General features: G+C 49.1%; 1 protein-coding gene across 3 annotated transcripts in view; it reads left to right on the forward strand.

Annotated features, from left to right (window-relative positions):
• The window catches only part of VGLL4 (vestigial like family member 4), a 154339-nt gene that overhangs the window by 112153 nt on the left and 25094 nt on the right, over positions 1–17092 (forward strand). For all 3 annotated transcript variants that reach the window (XM_040246760.1, XM_040246758.1, XM_040246759.1), the window contains one exon: positions 6218–6407. In XM_040246760.1, the coding sequence (XP_040102694.1) occupies positions 6218–6407 (190 nt within the window). The remainder of the gene's footprint in view (positions 1–6217; positions 6408–17092) is intronic.

Below are 17092 nucleotides of genomic sequence, written 5' to 3' on the forward strand. Positions count from 1 at the left end.
TGCAGCTTTTCCTCCCCGCCTTGCGTCCAGTGTGTCCTGTAACAGTTGAGTGTTTCTCCATCAACCACCTTTGGAAGATACACGTTATGGAGCATGCAGAGATGAGAGCCAAAGGGAGGCCCTCAGGATGAGCTCATGAAACCACAGAATCTTACAGACGGAGGCCTCCCAGAGGGTGCAGTGGTAAAGAACTCACCTGCCAACACAGGAGGGACCCGGGTTTGATCTCTGGGTTGGGAAGATCCCCTGGAGGAAGAAATGGCAACCCACTCCAGTATTCTTGCCTGGAGAATCCCCTGGACAGAGGAGCCTGGTGGGCTCCAGTCCATGGGGTTGCAAAGAGTCGAATGAGCAGCTAAGCACACAACGTTAAAGAGACAGGCACTGTTATGAAGACCCTCCAGTTAGGCTCTGTACTGGGTCCAGTCTAAGATGGACCATTGTGTCATGTCCCCCAAAGAAAGAAACAGTCCTCTTATCAGGAGATGCCAGCTGATGATGGACAAGGGTCAGTTTCATTATAGTGTAGGAAGTCAGGAGTCCTAGATGCCTTTAGCTGTGGCAGGAACATGACTCAAAGCTGTGGATTCCTGGGGCTCATCTCTCTCCCTTGATCTCTCTTCCCTTCGTCCCCATTCTGACTTGGAAAGCAGGATTTTCTTCTAATATCTCACCAGAATCATTATATAGCACGTGATAAAGCTAAGTGGTTTTCTTTTTTCTTTCTCTCTGTGAAGGGTTTTTTTTTTTTTTTTTTTTTAATTTGAAATTAGTATATGCTGACTCTTGTGAAATCTTGGGCCAGAATCTTTGCTCATCTTCAAAATTTGGAGAAATAATTAAGGAATACTTTTGATCCATTTACTAAAACCACTATCATGACTGGAAACAAGAACTACTTTTTTTTATCCATTAGGCATTGTTCTTCAGTAACAGATACCTGGATAAAATTATCTTCTATTTAACAGGCCAGATAACAGCTTGAGTCTAGCTCCTTTAGTTATAATTGTAACCTCTTAAAAAAAAAAAAAGAGTTAAATTGACAGTTGTAGCTAAGCCAACTCAGAAACTTAAAATACCGGGTTCCTCAGACAGCTCAAATGCCCTTCTCTTGTTTGTTCTTGACAAAGAAAGATCATTTCTCCTTTTTCAAATCACCAAACCATTGTGAGATTTGGCATACCCATTAGCGCAAAAGAAAAAAGCCTTTTATACCCCAAGATAAGTTCCTTTTGGTGTGTATTCTTTTCCTCCCCTGCTTGTGGTCAGAGTCTGTATGAAAATTTCATCATCTGTTTTTTTCTGGGCACTCTGCACAGCCTTCGGCATGTAATAGACACTCAAACACGGTCTGATTAAAAGCTGAGCTGGAGCTTAATAGGATTCTGATGAACCCGAGTGCCTGCGTGTAACCTCAAGCTCTTCTGCTTTGTTTTTGTTTTTTACACTTGATAAATATTTAGAAAGTTATCTGACCGTGACATAGTAGAGAGATAGCTATAATAACAAGAGGTTTATTTTTATTTCAGGGACAATTAATGGATGCTTGTTCTTATTTAACAGTTAATTGTGGAGACAAGGATCTTGTAACAGTGGGATCTTCTTTCACCTACTTATAAATACAGCTTTAGGGAAATACAATTCACATTATCATACCATTCGCCCATTCAAAGCACACGAGACGGTGGATTTTAGTGTATTCACAGGGCTCTGCGGCCTTCACCACTTTTAGGAACATTTTCTTTTCTTTCTTTTTAGGAACATTTTCTTATCATTACCAAGAGAAACCCTGCCCTCCCTAGCAGTCGTGTCCCAGCCCCCAGTCGCCCCCAGTCGACTTTCTTTTATTTATTTATTTTAAAACTAAACTACTTTCTGTCTCCACACACTTGCCTGTTCTGGACATTCCGTAAAATGGAACCAGACGATACATGGCCTTTCGGGTTGGAGCGTCCTATTCTCTAGGTTCTCCCGTGTTGTAGCGTGAATCAGCGCTTCCTTCCTTCTCATAGCTGAGTAACGACATTCCATCCTGTGGGTAGACCACGTTTTCAGTATCTGCTCAGCGCTGGGTATGTGGGCTTGGGGCTGTGAAGAGGAAAGCTGCTGTGAACGTTCCTGGGTAAGTTGTGTGTGATTATGTGTTTTCGTTTCTCTCGCATCTCTCTACCTTGGAGGGTGGTTGCTGGCTCTGTGGTTAACCATTTGAGGAGCTGCTACCTGTGGTTTTCCCTAGCACCTGTACCGTTTTACATTCACGTCAGGAAGACAGGAGGGTCCGTCCACATCCTCACCGCCACTGGTCCTCTCTCCTTTTCGCCCAGCCCTCCTGGTGGCTGTGAGCTGGTGTCTCACTGTGGTTGTATTTTGTGTTTCCCTGACGGCCAGTTGGACTTCCCAAGTGGTGTTAGTGGTGAAGAACCCGCCTGCCAATGCACGCAGACCTACGAGATGCAGGTTTGATCCCTGGGTCGGGAAGATCCCTTGGAGGAGGGCATGGCAACCCACTCCAATATTCTTGCCTGGAGAACCCCAAGGAATGAGGAGCCTGGCGGGCTGCCGTCCATAGGGTCGCCCATAGTCGGACACGACTGGAGCGACTAAGAACGCATGCATGTATGACTGGTTATGTTGAAGATATTTCCTCGTGCTTGCTTCCTGGTCATTTGTAGACCTTCTTTGGAGAAAGTTCTGTTCCGATCCTTTGCTGTATTTAATTTGGGTTTCTGTTACTGAATTTTTAAGAGTTCTTCATGTAAATATATACTCAAATTGATCTTTAAAAAATCCTTATTCTACTATTTTTTAATCTTTAACATATCCCCAAACTCCGTACCTGGCCATCCTGGCCTCATACACACATTGTCAGGATATCGTGACCCTCTGCTGCATGGGACACACTGTGGTCTGTGCTCTGAGGATAGGAAATGAATACCATGTCCCTTACTTCAAGGGGCACAAAACAAAGTGGGAAAGGCCATAGTAATACATTTCTGTGTGTCAGGAAAAGAGATGACTTTCAGATCGAGGAATCAAGGAAGGCAGCCTGAAGGAGGTGGCATTTTTGGTTGGCCTTATGTATCGGATTCAATACCAGAGGATTAGGGGGAGAACCCGAGTAAAGATCATGATTTCCCTGTGTTGTGTGGTGACTGGTTAACTCTTAGGGCTGAGATTTTCAAAGCCTAGATAGAGGAATACTGGGAACACACATGAGAAGCCTAGTTGGGACCAGATGTCGATCGTGCACGCTGGAGCAGTCTGGATCCTGTTTTGTCAGTGGCTGGAGAGCCCCTGGCTGTTTGGGTGAGGGTGGGGCCGTGTGGAAGGCTGAGTCTGCAGAAGGTGCAGGGGCCTTGGGGGCAGGCTCACGGAAGGCACCACTGCTGTGTCTCCCTCTTAGAGACTGGAGTGCTTTAGAAAGTCAAGAAGGGACTCCTGGGAGAATTGTTTAACCTTATGATTTCCAAATGTATTTGACCATAGCTTCACTTTTTTTAAAAAAAATCACGTAAGATTGAAGGTCCGTACTTTGGGTTTTGACGTCTTAGTTCAGTATTTCACAACTAATTGGTAAAGGACCCGCCTGCCAGTGCGGGAGATATAAGAGGGAGTTGGATTCCTGAGTCCAGACAGTCCCCTGGAGGAGGAAATGGCCCCCCACCCACTCCAGTATTCTTGCCTGGAGAATCCCATGGACACAGGAGCCTGGCAGACTTCAGTCCATGGGGTCACAAAGAGTTGGACACGACTGAAGCGACTTCACACACAGCACAAGGTTCTCAGTAAATGTTGGCTGGTTGGTTACCTAATAGATTAGAGGATTGTGGACCACAGAATTGGGTGTGAAGGAATGTGAGATGTTAGCTGGTCCACTCTCTGGTTGGAGGGAGGCCCAGAGGGGGAGAATGTTAGTCTGATTGGCAGCAGCCATGGCTCTTGCTACTGTTAACCCGTCCACGTGTGACCTTGAGCGCGTCACATCTGTCACTCAGAGGAGTCCAGTGCTGACTGCAGGCACGTCCCCATCATCTCTGGAGGACCCCCACAGGGAGCAGGACCACTCGTGCTTCCTTCGTGGGTCCTCTACCCCCCCGGTCCCCCATCTCCAGTGTTGTCAAAAGATCCATTCCTGGGGACCAGGGCACACACCAGCGCCTCCGTTTGATGAACTTAAACGCAGACAAGCCCAAGAACTTGTACAGGGGTGGGAGTTGGGGAGTGGAGCGGGAATGCGATTCTCACCCCAAGGGTTGTGCTTTTCGCGTCACGGCAAACGCTTGTGTAACGAGTGACTCCTCCTGTTTTGGGGAGCGACTCTTCCTTTGTTGCTTTGGTGGTAGTTTTCCATGGCAACTACTGTTGCCACACATCTGGCATCTCAACGAAATGGCTCCCAAAGCCCAGGGGTCCACACGGAGTCCTCCTCAGCCTGCGCATCCTGCCAAGGACGTGGAGAAACGCTGGGCGGAGCGCGCGCTGACGCTCAGCCTTGCGGATGAGGCTTTGTCTGCAGTTGCTGAGTTCCTGGGGGTCTTACTGGGGCTCCTCCAGAAGTTAACCGCGCTGCTGATACTCTGTGGAGGAGGGGCTGACTTAGGGTATTTTCTGGTTTATCGAGGTACAGATATCAGCAGTGCTGTTTGTTTGTTTAAACCAGAAATGACTTCATAGGAAGTAGAGGGTCAACCAAAATCCTGCTGAATTTCTGAGGGTAACCAGCCAGCCCAGGGCTTGTTTTTTTTTAAGTTTTTTATTTAACATGGAAAGTTCCAGTTTGCTTCGGGACCAGAACCCTTAAAAGAAATCCTGACTGGAGGTGGCTTATGGGTGACCGTATGTTTGCCAGTTTATATCCTGCTGACTAAATTGGCAAAATTTTTATTTTTCCTGGTCAACACGAAGAAGGTGTCTTGTGTTTTTTTTTTAATTCCCCTCACTCCTCTCCCTAACAGGATCATGCTTGTCGTGTGTGTGGCGCGAGCGGCTGTTAGAACTGTCCATGCCTCTGTGATGATACAAACGTTAGTGTGGCAACAAGGTTGCCTTTCTTAGGCCCCACAGGCCTTTATCCCAATGTGACTCTCGAACGGTGACCCAAGTGGAAACAGAAATGGTCAGGCCTTAGAGGCCAAATATCAGAAGCACAACAGAGGGGTTATTGTTTGTGAGAATTTGAGGTAAACCCTCCCCCTCCCCCTTCCATGACTTAGAAAACTTTGCTCTTAAAAGTAACTATTAGTCTCACTTATAAATGTTAGAAGGTACATAACCATTCTTATAATGAAAGGTTATGATTATTTTAATTCATAAGGAGGCCCAAAGTTAGCTCTTCGCTCAAAGCCTTTCTGAAACAGGAATGAAAAATACCCAAGATGTCGAATTAGATTGAAATGTGAACTCTGATGCAAGTGTCTGGCTTTGAAAGTCTTTTGAGAACTGCACCCGTGTGTTAACTCGTGACAAATTACACACAGAAACTTAGTGCTAATCATAATCATAGTGTTTGTAACATGCAGGTTTTTAGTGTACTCTAAGAAAAAGTTTATTTCCCGTTAAACCATGTATTTTTGTTTATTTTAACATTGGGGGCAAATATGTGAACTATGAGCCCATAAAATTTCCTCATTCTTAAAAAAATATCATGCCAAAAACATAATAAAAATGTAACAAGCAAGAGAAGTGAGGTGAGTGTTTTAATGAAGCCACGGTTAGGTCATACTCTTACAGATATGCAGTTGAATACCCAGGAGTCAAAAGACCTTTCATGTTTTCAGTTAATTCCTGAGATGGTTCATGGTCCGCACTCCCTAGTTACTTTTCTGCAAGTTTTTATTTTAAACTAGACCCTAAAAAGTTGCTGAAGAGGAGAGGATGGCTATGTGACGTGATGATGGAGGTGTTGGCTCTGGGGGGTGATGTTTCTGCAGTCTGTAAGTGTATCAGATCAACACACGGTTCACCGTGAACCCGTGCAATTATATGTCGATTACATCTCAGTGAAGCTGAGGGAGAAGAGAGCGATCGTGCTGGGAAACCGCATTTATGTAGAAAGTCTCATGCTTGGCAGCTCACTGCGGGCCTGGGGCCCGTTCTGAGCACGCCGGGGCGGCCCATCACGTTGCCAGTAACTTTCCCCCAGGAGTCGTGGGGGCGGGCGGGCGGGCGGATCTCTCCTGCCTGGTGACAACGGTGACTCGTCTCTGTCTCTGCGCAGGTGAAGCTGCTCTCCGAGGGGAGCCCCGGCTGCAGACCCTCCCGGTGGCCTCGGCCCTCACTGCTCACCGCACGGGGCCCCCGCCCATCAGTCCCAGCAAGAGGAAGTTCAGCGTGGACCCTGGCGACGACGACCTGGACTGTGACGGGGACCATGCTTCCAAGATGAGTCGCATCTTCGCCCCCCACCTGTAAGTGCCCCCCTTCTCCGCGGCCGGCCCGGCTCACGTGGGCCCGCGGGGAGCGTCTCCCGCCACTCTGCCAACTCTGAAGGGAGAAGGTGCGGGAGCTTCTCCCGCCACTCTGCCGACTCTGAAGGGAGAAGGTGCCTGCTAGTCCCCCCCGCCCCCGCCGCTCCCGGCCTGGAGGGGCCATTTAACTGGTTTTAATAACTTAGGGGAGGGGACCTCCATCCCACGTGTCTGCTGTTTGCATGCGTTCCCCACCAGTGGTGACTTGCTTCAAGCGGCTTCGGGAGGTGATCAGGGAGCGCCTGGCAGGTGCTTCTTGGGGGGGACCGGTCCCCACTGAATGTCCTTAGGGGCCGGGGCAGTGACCAGAGAGGCCAGCGCCTGGCCCCGGCCGGGAAACGGGTGGCTGCCTGACATGTGTTCGTGGCACACAGCCGAGACCTCCCCGCGGCAGAGGGTGGTTTTCGTGTTTGGGTCTGAGCGCGCCGGCTCCCGCCCTCCGAGAAGCGGCCGCAGGTGGCTGGTGGTCCTGGGGCTGGTTTCGGGGGCGCTGCTCCCCGTCTGCGCCCATGCCCTGCAGGCTGCACGCGAGTTGCCTCAATGTGCTCTTCTGTTGAGATGAGAGCTAGACTCTGAGTGACATCACCACATTTGTGCTGGGAAACCCGCGTGCTTCCCTGTGCCCTAGTTTTGTGCCGCGCCCCGCCCCTGCCCCGTTGTGTTTCTCACACGCACACCCTGCGGAGCTGGTGGATACTGCTTTGTATGTTTGCTGGACTCAGAGACCGCCCCGCTGCCGCGGGGAGGCTGCTCTGGCCTTGGCGCGAGGGTGGATATGGTCAGAGGCTGGGGTCTCCATGGAGGGCGGAGGTGAACGGCCCTATTCCACACGGGAGTTAGCGCGCAACAATCATTCAGGATGCTCGGCTTCCCCAGTTCTTCCGAGGATGCTGCTGTTTGCTGGCAGGAACGTGGAGCTCAGAGTCTGGAGGGGACCTCGCGTGGTCCGAGGGCGCCGAGCGCGCCAGCAGCCCTCGGCATCTCCGGCATTCCAGCGCGCTGGATTGTGTGTGCAGTCACAAGACAGCCTGACAGTGGAATTTATCCTCGGTAAATCGCTGTAGTGTTAGTCAGAGGCTGAGCCTGCAGTCTGGAGCCCTGGAATTTGCTACGATCAGGAATCCAGCAGTAAGGCTCTGCACAACAATGACCTCTTGCAAACAGGGGAGGCTCATAACTTAGATGCTGGGCGTCCAGCTGTTTGCAGTTCATTCTTTTGTCGCTAGGAATCCTCTCTTTCCCCAAACCCAAATAAGAGACATTTGATCTTTCTTTTTTTTTTTAAAAAAAAAAAAAAAAAAAGGAAGTGGGAGTTGGTTGTGAGATAGTGTGTTTTGTGATCAAACATGCCTTAGTTAAAATCCCAGGTCTACTACTTACCAGCGTGGCTTTGGACAATCACTTCATTTATCTGGGCCTGATTTCCTTCTCTACAGTGGCACTGCTGTAAGTTCATGTAGAGAACAGTTGTGAGCAGCAGAGTGGAAATATGCACGGAGTTGGGCACAGTACAATAGACAGTTGATGAGAGTTATTGCTTTATTACAGAGTCCATTACTCAGATATCAGTGATGGTGGGAAACCAGAGCACTGTTAATGGCGAATGTGATGTTTGAAAGTCATAACTGGGCTATGGGTTCAAATTCATCCCCGCTTCCTTATTTCTCAGTGGGAGTAGGTTCCGTCCACAGAGGATGAGTGCTGAGCGCAGTGTCTGGCAGCTAGTAAGCAGAGCTTCCATCATTACTGATATTATTAGAATGTCAGAGCATTTAGAAAATGATCTTGCGGTTGCAAATAGGACCTTGATGCACCGGTTCTGTGATGACGCTGTAAAAATTTAAAGTGCCGGGAATAGATAGAGTTGTGGAGTTCACATGCAACTCACAATTGATGTCCTCATACCATAGGTTTAGAAGAACAGAAAAGGCAGCACTTCTCAGGCCAACCCCCTGGACTTAGAGACGAAAGATGGGCAGCGTCACTTGTTCGCCGAGGGGTAGTTCCTCATCTCAGTAACATTACTGAGGTTTCTGTGCCTGCCTTCTAAGAGCCGAATGACTAGTTTTATGGGCAAGTGTAAAAGATACTTCTCCTCTTACGACTCCCTGGGGTAGGGTACCTAGTAAGTGTGTTGCTTGACTTGGTGAAACGTTTGCCACCTGTGTTTTCCAAGAGCCGGCTGATGAGTCTTGGAGGCGGGTTTAAAAGCTTCTTCTCCTCTTAGGACTCTGTGAGGTAGGATGCTTCGTAAGCGCGTTGCCTGATTTGGTGGAACGTTTGCCATTTAAATTGTCGTGCATCCCGCTCCTTTTTATCTCAGGTGCCTGGAAGTTTTCTATACTAAACTGCAGATTCATATGGAGAGGACATGTGCGCAGTCACATCTGACTCTGCGACCCCACGGACTGTAGCCCACCAGACTCCTCTGTTCATGGGATTTTCCGGGCAAGAACACTGGAGTGGGTTGCCATTTCCTCCTCCAGACATGTGGAGAGGAGGGGGTCTCAAAGATGTATGCTTTGGCTGCATTTCACATAACCATCGTATTGAGTTATTTTTCACTAGAGCGAGGGTAAGGTTGAGGCAGGCTAGGAAGCTAGAGTATGACTGACTGACTGCTGATTTCTTTAGGGAAGGAAGGGGGAGAGAGCAGAGGTTCCCCTAGTGATTTCTCCAGAATTTGGAAATTGAGAATTCCAGGTCATTTGAACTGCTTATTGAGAGGGTGACCCTGAGGAATTTTTGTGGGTTTTTTTGGTTTGTTTGTTTGTTCTGATTTTTTTTATTGCCTAAGAAAAGTGTTAACATGAATGTCTTGTTTGGGAATTGAAAAGTACTCTGTCTGCCACTTAGAAAGAAAGTGGATTAAGGTATGAGGCAAGGGTTGGGGTGGGATTCGTCTTACGGGAGTGAACTTCGTAAGCCATTTCATCTGTGACCCTGGTTTTCAAGCGTGAGCCGATGTGGACGAGCTCTCCTGTCACCTGTCTGTCCTTCGTATGGACTCCAGGGCTCCTTTTTTCCTTGGGTGAGTTGTAGCTCCCTGATTTTCACAGATAAGAGCCCCTGCAGCTGACTCGTGTCCTTCTTAGATGAGCCCCTCCCGCTCCTTGAAGCCCTTTCTTGCTGTCCGGCAGACCACATGCTTATCTTGTAAGCTCTCTGCACCAGCCATTGAATCAGGCGTTCCTCGGGGCCGGGAGGGGGTCTGATTCCGTTCAGACGGAGTGGTCTTCAGAAGCTGAGATCTGGGTGCTGAGTGTTACTTGGTGTCACTGCCTCTAGTCTTGAGTTGTCTCGTGTGTGAGCAGTGGACATGGCTGCTTGTGGCGGTTCACATTTCACTTTAAAGAAAGTTCAGAACTCAGTTGCTCGGTCACACTAGCCCCGTTTCCATCTCTGTAGCCTCATGTGGCTCTTGGCTGCCACATCGGACAGCACACACACAGAACATTTCTGCCATCACAGAAAGCTTGGTTTCTAAACTCAGTGGAAGGAGCTGGGGGTCCTGGGTTCACTTTAATACTGCAATCTAATCCCACTCCGCAGAGCTCTTCCTCCCCGTCCCAGTCCATCTTCGTGTCTCCACGATTCCAGCATCAACTCCTTCAGTGTTCCGTCCTGTGGTATACATCAGAGTGGCAGAATTGCTGCGCCCTTGCCATTCTGAAAAACAAACCTGCTAAGAAGAGTTCCCCCCCCCCACCCTGTGCTGAGGAGCTCTTTTTGTGTAGAAGAACTCTACAAAAAAGACCTTCATGACCCAGATAACCATGATGGTGTGATCACTCACCTAGAGCCAGACATCCTGAAATGTGAAGTCAAGTGGGCCTTAGGAAGCGTCACTATGAACAGAGCTCCTGGAGGTGATGGAATTCTAGCTGAGCTGTTTCAAATCCTGGAAGATGATGCTGTGAAAGTGCTGCTCTCCATATGCCAGCAAATGTGGAAAACTCAGTGGCCACAGGACTGAAAAGGTCAGTTTTCATTCTGCTCCCAAAGAAAGGCAATGCCGAAGAATGTTCATACTACCGCACAATTGCACTCATCTCACACGCTAGCAAAGTAACGCTCAAAATTCTCCAAGCCAGGCTTCAACAGTATGTGATCCATGAACTTCCAGATGTTCAAGCTGGATTTAGAAAAGGCAGAGGAACCAGAGATAAAATTGCCAACATCCGTTGGATCATTGACAAAGCAAGAGAGTTCCAGAAAAACATCTACTTCTGTCTTATTGACAATGCCAAAGCCTTTGACTGTGTGGATCACAAAAAAATGTGGAAATTTCTTCAAGAGATGGGGATACCAGACCACCTTACCTGCCTCCTGAGAAATCTGAATGCAGGTCAAGAAGCAACAGTTAGAACTGGACATGGAACAACAGACTGGTTCCAAATAGGGAAAGGAGTATGTCAAGGCTGTGTATTGTCACCCTGCTTATTTAATTGCTATGCAGAGTACATCATGCGATATGCTAGGCTGGATGAAACTTGGGCTGGAATCAAGATTGCTGGGAGAAATACCAATAACCTCAAATATGCAGATGACACCGCCCTTATGGCAGAAAGAGAAGAAGAATTAAAGAGAGCCTCTTGATGACAGTGAAAGAAGAGAGTGAAAAAGTTGGCTTAAAACTTAACGTTCAAAAAATGAAGATGGCATCTGGTCCCATCACTGATGGCAAATAGATGGGGAAACAGTGGAAGACTTTATTTTCTTGGGCTCCAGTCTCTCTGCAGATGGTGACTGCAGCCATTAAAAGACGCTTGCTCCTTGGAAGAAAAGCTATGACCAACCTAGACAGCGTATTCAAAAGCAGAGACATGACTTTGCCAACAAAAGTCTGTTTAGTCAAAGCTGTGGTTTTTCCAGTAGTCATGTATGAATGTGAGAGTTGAACTATAAAGAAAGCTGACCGCCGAAGAATTGATGCTTTTGAAGTGTGGTGTTGGAGAAGACTCTTGAGAGTCCCTTGGACTGCAAGGAGATCCAACCAGTCCATCCTAAAGGAAATCAGTCATGAATATTTATTGGAAGGATTGATGCTGAAGCTGAAACTCCAATACTTTGGCTACCTGATGTGAAGAACTGACTCATTAGAAAAGATGCTGGGAAAGATTGAAGGCAGGAGGAGAAGGGGATGACAGAGGATGAGATGGCTGGGTTGCATCACCAACTCAATGAACATGAGTTTGAGCAAGCTCCGGGAGTTGGTGATGGACAGGGAAGCCTGGTGTGCTACAGTCCATGAGATTGCAGAGTCAGACACGAATGAGTGACCGAACTGACTGTGCTGAGTGTGTAATAGTAGGCTCTTTGAAGTATTAATACCAACTTCAAAAGTGACTTTCCCACCCCTTTCAGTGTTGTGTTTATTAAAATCTCGTCATTTGTTGGCACTCAATTAGAGATTTTTTTCTCTCCTTGTTGACTTCACTTTTTGAATGTGTAAAATATTAACACGCTGCTAGAAGCCAAGGCTGTGTAATCATATCGCCATATATGTAGGTCATTCTGCTGTATACCTGAACTTCCACAGTGATGTCGCGTCAGTTATATCTCAACAAGACTGAAAGAAAAAAAAAAGTCAAAATCATACTGAAAAGTACTAGAGAAGTATTATTCCCTTCCCTGTGTCTTTCACCACTTTTGTTCCTCCCCCGAAGGTGATTACCTTTCTTGTGTGTGTGTGTGTGTTAAAATAAGCAGGTATATGACTATTTTCTCAGGCCCTTTATTTCTTATACACAAAGTGTCATGGTTTATATATTCACTTGAACTCAGATGTTTTCAATGATGTATCGCGGATATCTTTCCACGCCAGTTCCTCGTTCTTGTTTATAGCTCCATAGTACTCCACTGCGTGCACGTGCCAAGGTTGGTCCAGCCGATCCCCTTTGTTCAGATGTTTAGATGATTTTTTATGATGATACTGTTGCAGTGGAAAATGTTGTCCATTTGTGACATCTTGTGTATCTGTAATACAGTTTAACACTCTTGAGGGCTTAACAGTTGATGCATGCTAAATTTATACTGGTTTTGAGACGTAGCGTAGGCTGCTTGGCTGGTAGAGCCTGGTGAGAGCTGTGTGCTGAAGAGTGCCGACTACCCCGTCTCCACCTGTGTGTGTGAGTGACGGATGTGTGAACTGTTCACTCGGTTACCTGTGGGAGGAGGCGAATGTGGCTGCTGAGTGCTTCCTCTGTGCTGACCCTCCCTCTGCCGGACGCTTTGTGTGTTACCTCATTTAACCCTGACAGGCAGTGTGTCCCTTTAAGATGGGGGTGTGTGTGTGTGTGTGTCAGAAGCTGAAATTGAGAGGATAATGTGTCCAAAGTGACAGTGATCGAGCTGGGATTAACCACAACACTGAAGCCAGTCATCACGTGATCATGTCACACCTGCATCTCACCTGAGACGGGGTGACGTGCCGCTCAGAGACGCACATTACATCGTTAGGGTGGCACTTGAGCCTTCCCGTGTGTGGTGTGTGACAGGTGCTAAACCATCTCTGTGTTGAACGGAAAATGAGACCCCCTGTCCAGAGACTGTGCGTCCTGAGCTCATACCCCGCGGGAGGAGGAGCTCTTTCTGATCAGTGGTGTGTACATGTGTAGAGTAGTTGCCCCTGGCCTCGGAATGGGGCAAAAGCCCTGAGCGCCCGCTGAGGTCAGAGCCTCGGTCGCTGGCCTGGTGCCGTGACGGCTGCGCCCGCCCAGCCCATGTTAACAGTTCACGCTGAAGGAGGCAGGGCCCTGCGAAGGACCCCCGGCCCCCCGGCTGGTGCTGCTCCTCTGAGCTCCTGCCCGGGGCGACCCGCGGCCGTGCCTTCGAGGGCTCCCTCGAGTCTGAGGGAGCCGATCCCGGGCGTCCTTGAGTGCTTCTCCAGGGTAGGGTTCTCTGCTGCTGCTCTCCTCCCTCCTCTCCTCTTCCTTCTCCCTTGCTTATTCTCTTTTTTTTTTCCCCCTCCCTTGGCCTTAGTCACTTCCCTCCTGACCCTATAGGAATGAACAGAAAAAGAGGGGGAAAACCAGACTCAAAACCAGTAATTCCTACAGAGTGACAAGCAAGTTGGAGGAAGCCCTTTGAAATCAAGTTCTGGGCATGTAATAGCAGCTCTGCTAAAACAGAGAAGCCTCGCTGATTGCGGACTGAAACGCCCATCTTCCCCGCAGTAGGGCTGATGGTATGGACCTCGGGTGTTCAAGAGCGGTTAGTCTGTCCAGTATCTCCATATTCCTTGGCAGCATCACCACACTTCCTTTCAGTCTCCATTTCTTGTATCTCTTTAGTACCTTTAGTGGGGATGTGTATGGACATGCCTTTACCAGGGACTGTTCATTCCACAAACTTCATGAAAGTAGAGGAAGCAATTCCTCATTTCGATTTAAAACTAGACCCGGAGGGAGTGGAGACTGCTGCAGCCACTGTGGAGAACGGTATGTGTGTGTGTGAGTTGCTCGGTTGTGTCTGACTCTTTGCGACCCCGTGGACTGCAGCCCGCCAGGCTCCTCTGTCCATGGGATTCTCCAGGCAAGAATACTGGAGTGGGTTGCCATTTCCTTCTCCAGGGGATCTTCCCAACCCAGGGATCGAACCAGGGTCTCCTGCATTGCAGGCCAATTCTTTTATCAACTGAGCTACAAGGGAAGCCCAAAATCAACTATAGTATAATTAAAAAAAAAACACTAGACCTAGAGGAAATTGCAAAGTTGAGGCTATTTTTGTACCTTGACATTCTAGCAACTAGGGCTTTAAAGGTAAGCAGGCTTTAAAGGTATGTATTTATTACGTAATACATAATATGTATTTATAGGCAGAGCATGTTAGCGCTGTGTCCATGTCTACATAAGCCTTGGAGGGGGGTCAGACTTTTCATTCCTGAGAGTGGTGATAGATCAGGATTCCCAGCATCCAGAGAATCACGAGAGCCTTTGTTTTAGGGCTTGGCCACGACCGTCACTGACAGGCCTGATTGTGTACTAAGCACTGTGCTGAATGCTCCGTGGGCGTGATCACTCCGTGCGTCATCTCAGCTCTGAGATGCTGTGATTGCCCCTCTTTTGCAGGTGGTAAAACTGAGAGGTTGTAACTTGCTCGGGGTCACGAAGCTAGCTGGTTGGTAACAGAGCCAGGAATCAAAGCGCAGGCTGGCTGTTCGTGTAGCCAGCACTCTTAGGAACCATCTTAGAGCCATGCTGAAAAGGCACACGTGTCCAGCAGCTGTGAGTCGGCTGATACAGGACCTTAACGCCTTGTGGTTTGGGATGATTGCTGTGTGCGCGTTCTCAACCCAAGGGAAGGATTCCTTCCGGGCAGTGGCAAGCAGATAACAGGCCCTGGGGCAGCAGTGGCGGGGTGCAGGGGCCTCGGCGAGGAAGGGCTCTTCGGTAACTGAGAGAGCGAGGCGGTCCATCCGCCCTGCATGGCGAGGCTTCCCTTCAGGGGTGCTGCTGCTCACCCTCCCCCTGAAGGCGCCTAATGGAACAGGGTCTCTGTGCAGGTGAGAGCCCCACGCGAGCCGGGAAGGGTTTCTTCCTTCTTACTCAGGAGAGGGCTTTGGAATCGTGTTCTTGTTTAAGGTCTGTCTGTGTGCTTAGTTCCTCAGCCGTGTCTGACTCTTTGTGACCCCATGGTCTGAAGCCCACCAGGCTCCTCTCTCCACGGGATTCTCCAGGCCAGAATCCTGGAGTGGGTTGCCATGTCCTCCTCCGGGGGATCTTCCCAACCCAGGGATCAAACCCACTTCTCCTGTGTCTTCTGCATTGCAGGTAGATTCTTTAAAGTCACTCAGTCGTGTCTGACTCTTTGCCACCCCATGGACTACATGGGATTCTCCAGGCCAGAATATGGAGTGGGCAGCCTTTCTCTTCTCTAGGGGGTCTTCCCAAGCCAGGGATCGAACCCAGGTCTCCTGCATTGCAGCTGGATTCTTTACTGGCTGATTAGGGCTTTCTACCAGGGAAGCCCTTACCTGCTGAGCCATCACCAATATTGTCAGACCAATAGAAAGTGAAAGTTGCTCAGTCTTTGCGACCCCGTGGACTGAATTCTCCAGGCCAGAATGCTGGAGTGGGTAGCCTTTCCCTTCTCCAGGGGATCTTTCCAGCCTTAGCCTAAAACGTTCAGGCCAGGGCATTTTATAATTTGCTTTAAATACATGAAGACACTTTTTATTTCCCCTCTCCAGATTCCATAAATCAAGAGTTCTTGAAATAGAAGCCCTCAAACTATATGCATTCTCTCTTTGTCTCCCACATCCTTCTTGGCATCGTCTGAACTTGGGAAGTTTTAGCCCCCAGATTCTGTCTTCTGCTGTGCTTTCAGCACACAGGCGTGCGTGTCTTCCCACAAGTGTTCTGGGGTTTAAGAGGATATTTTATGGCCTTTAGTTTGTTATCCTAAATAACTAACTCTGAAATCCTCCTTACCATCTAGCAAGTGTGTGTATTCATTTTGAAAGGGACTTGAGAAGGGAGCCTGGATCTGTAATGAGCGCTTTGGTTCAGGGAGGTGGAGCCTAAGAAGTGCTTCTGGTGGGGCTGACTTGGCCCTGCCCTGGGGGTGGGGTGGGGTTTGCTGCCTGCCCGGGGTGGAAGCAAAGGTGGTTTTCCCGCTGCTCTGCAGGACCTTAAAGGCACAGCTGTGTGCTGCCTGGGAGTGTTTTGCTAATGAAGTGTGGTACCTTTAAAGAAAGGTCACGGGCCTGACCTGTGTTGTGTGGGTTTCTTGTTTGTCAGGCTGGAGGCATTTTCTCATTTTCACAGTTCAGCCGAAAACAAAGACCTCCTTATCCGAGCTGGGGAGCCGTGCTCTTAAGAGCTGACATCAGCCTTTTCCCAGCAGGCAGCGTTTCTGCCTTAAGAGTCTTTGCCAAGAGCTGGGCCGGCCGTCGGCCGCCCTGCCCTGGGTTTCTCCTGGCTAGATGACACGCAGGGTGAAGAAATGCCAAGCGTGCCAGCAGTCAGGGCAGCAGAACCCAGCGTGGTCGTCACGGGTCCCTTCTCGTCTGTTCCAGGGACCTCTGGGCGCCTCCGTTTCACAGAGCTTGTGAACGTTGGGCCGAGAACCTTGAGAAAGGACTGCTTTCCTAGAGAGGAGTTAAAGAACCTTTGGGGCCTGTTGGGGAAGCCTCATTAGCATGTGTAAAGACACTATTTAAAGACGACTCGGAAATGGGGGTGGAGGGGAGTGGTTTTTAGGTGCATGGATTAAGTCAGAGGCGTTTGTTGAGAAGTTGAAGAAACAAAACCACACAGGGTTTGGTTCCCCCTCCTGCCCTGACTCTCTGGGTTTTCTGGGCGCTGTTTGCATGAAGAGGCTTCTGAGCTGGGGACACCGACGGCAGCCCTGGGTTCACACAGGTGGAACATCAGCCTTGCTGCTCTGAGGATGCAGAGCCAGCCTGTCCTGAGGTCGGGGCCTGGCACTCCTGCTGGAGGACCAGGAGGACTGCTCAGAAGTGGCCTTGGGTCAGAGTCGGGGTGGTTCTTGGACTCTCCCCTAGATCTCGCCTGTAAACCCGTCGTCTCCTGTGTCCCTGCGTGTCCGAGCCCTGAGTTCTACGTGTGGGGTAGTTTTTGTTTCATAAATGGCAGTGCGTGGTCCCCTAGCGTCTTTGC

Source organism: Oryx dammah, unplaced genomic scaffold (genome assembly GCF_014754425.2).
Source record: "Oryx dammah isolate SB20612 unplaced genomic scaffold, SCBI_Odam_1.1 HiC_scaffold_9, whole genome shotgun sequence".
In the NCBI taxonomy this organism is placed as follows: domain Eukaryota; kingdom Metazoa; phylum Chordata; class Mammalia; order Artiodactyla; family Bovidae; genus Oryx; species Oryx dammah.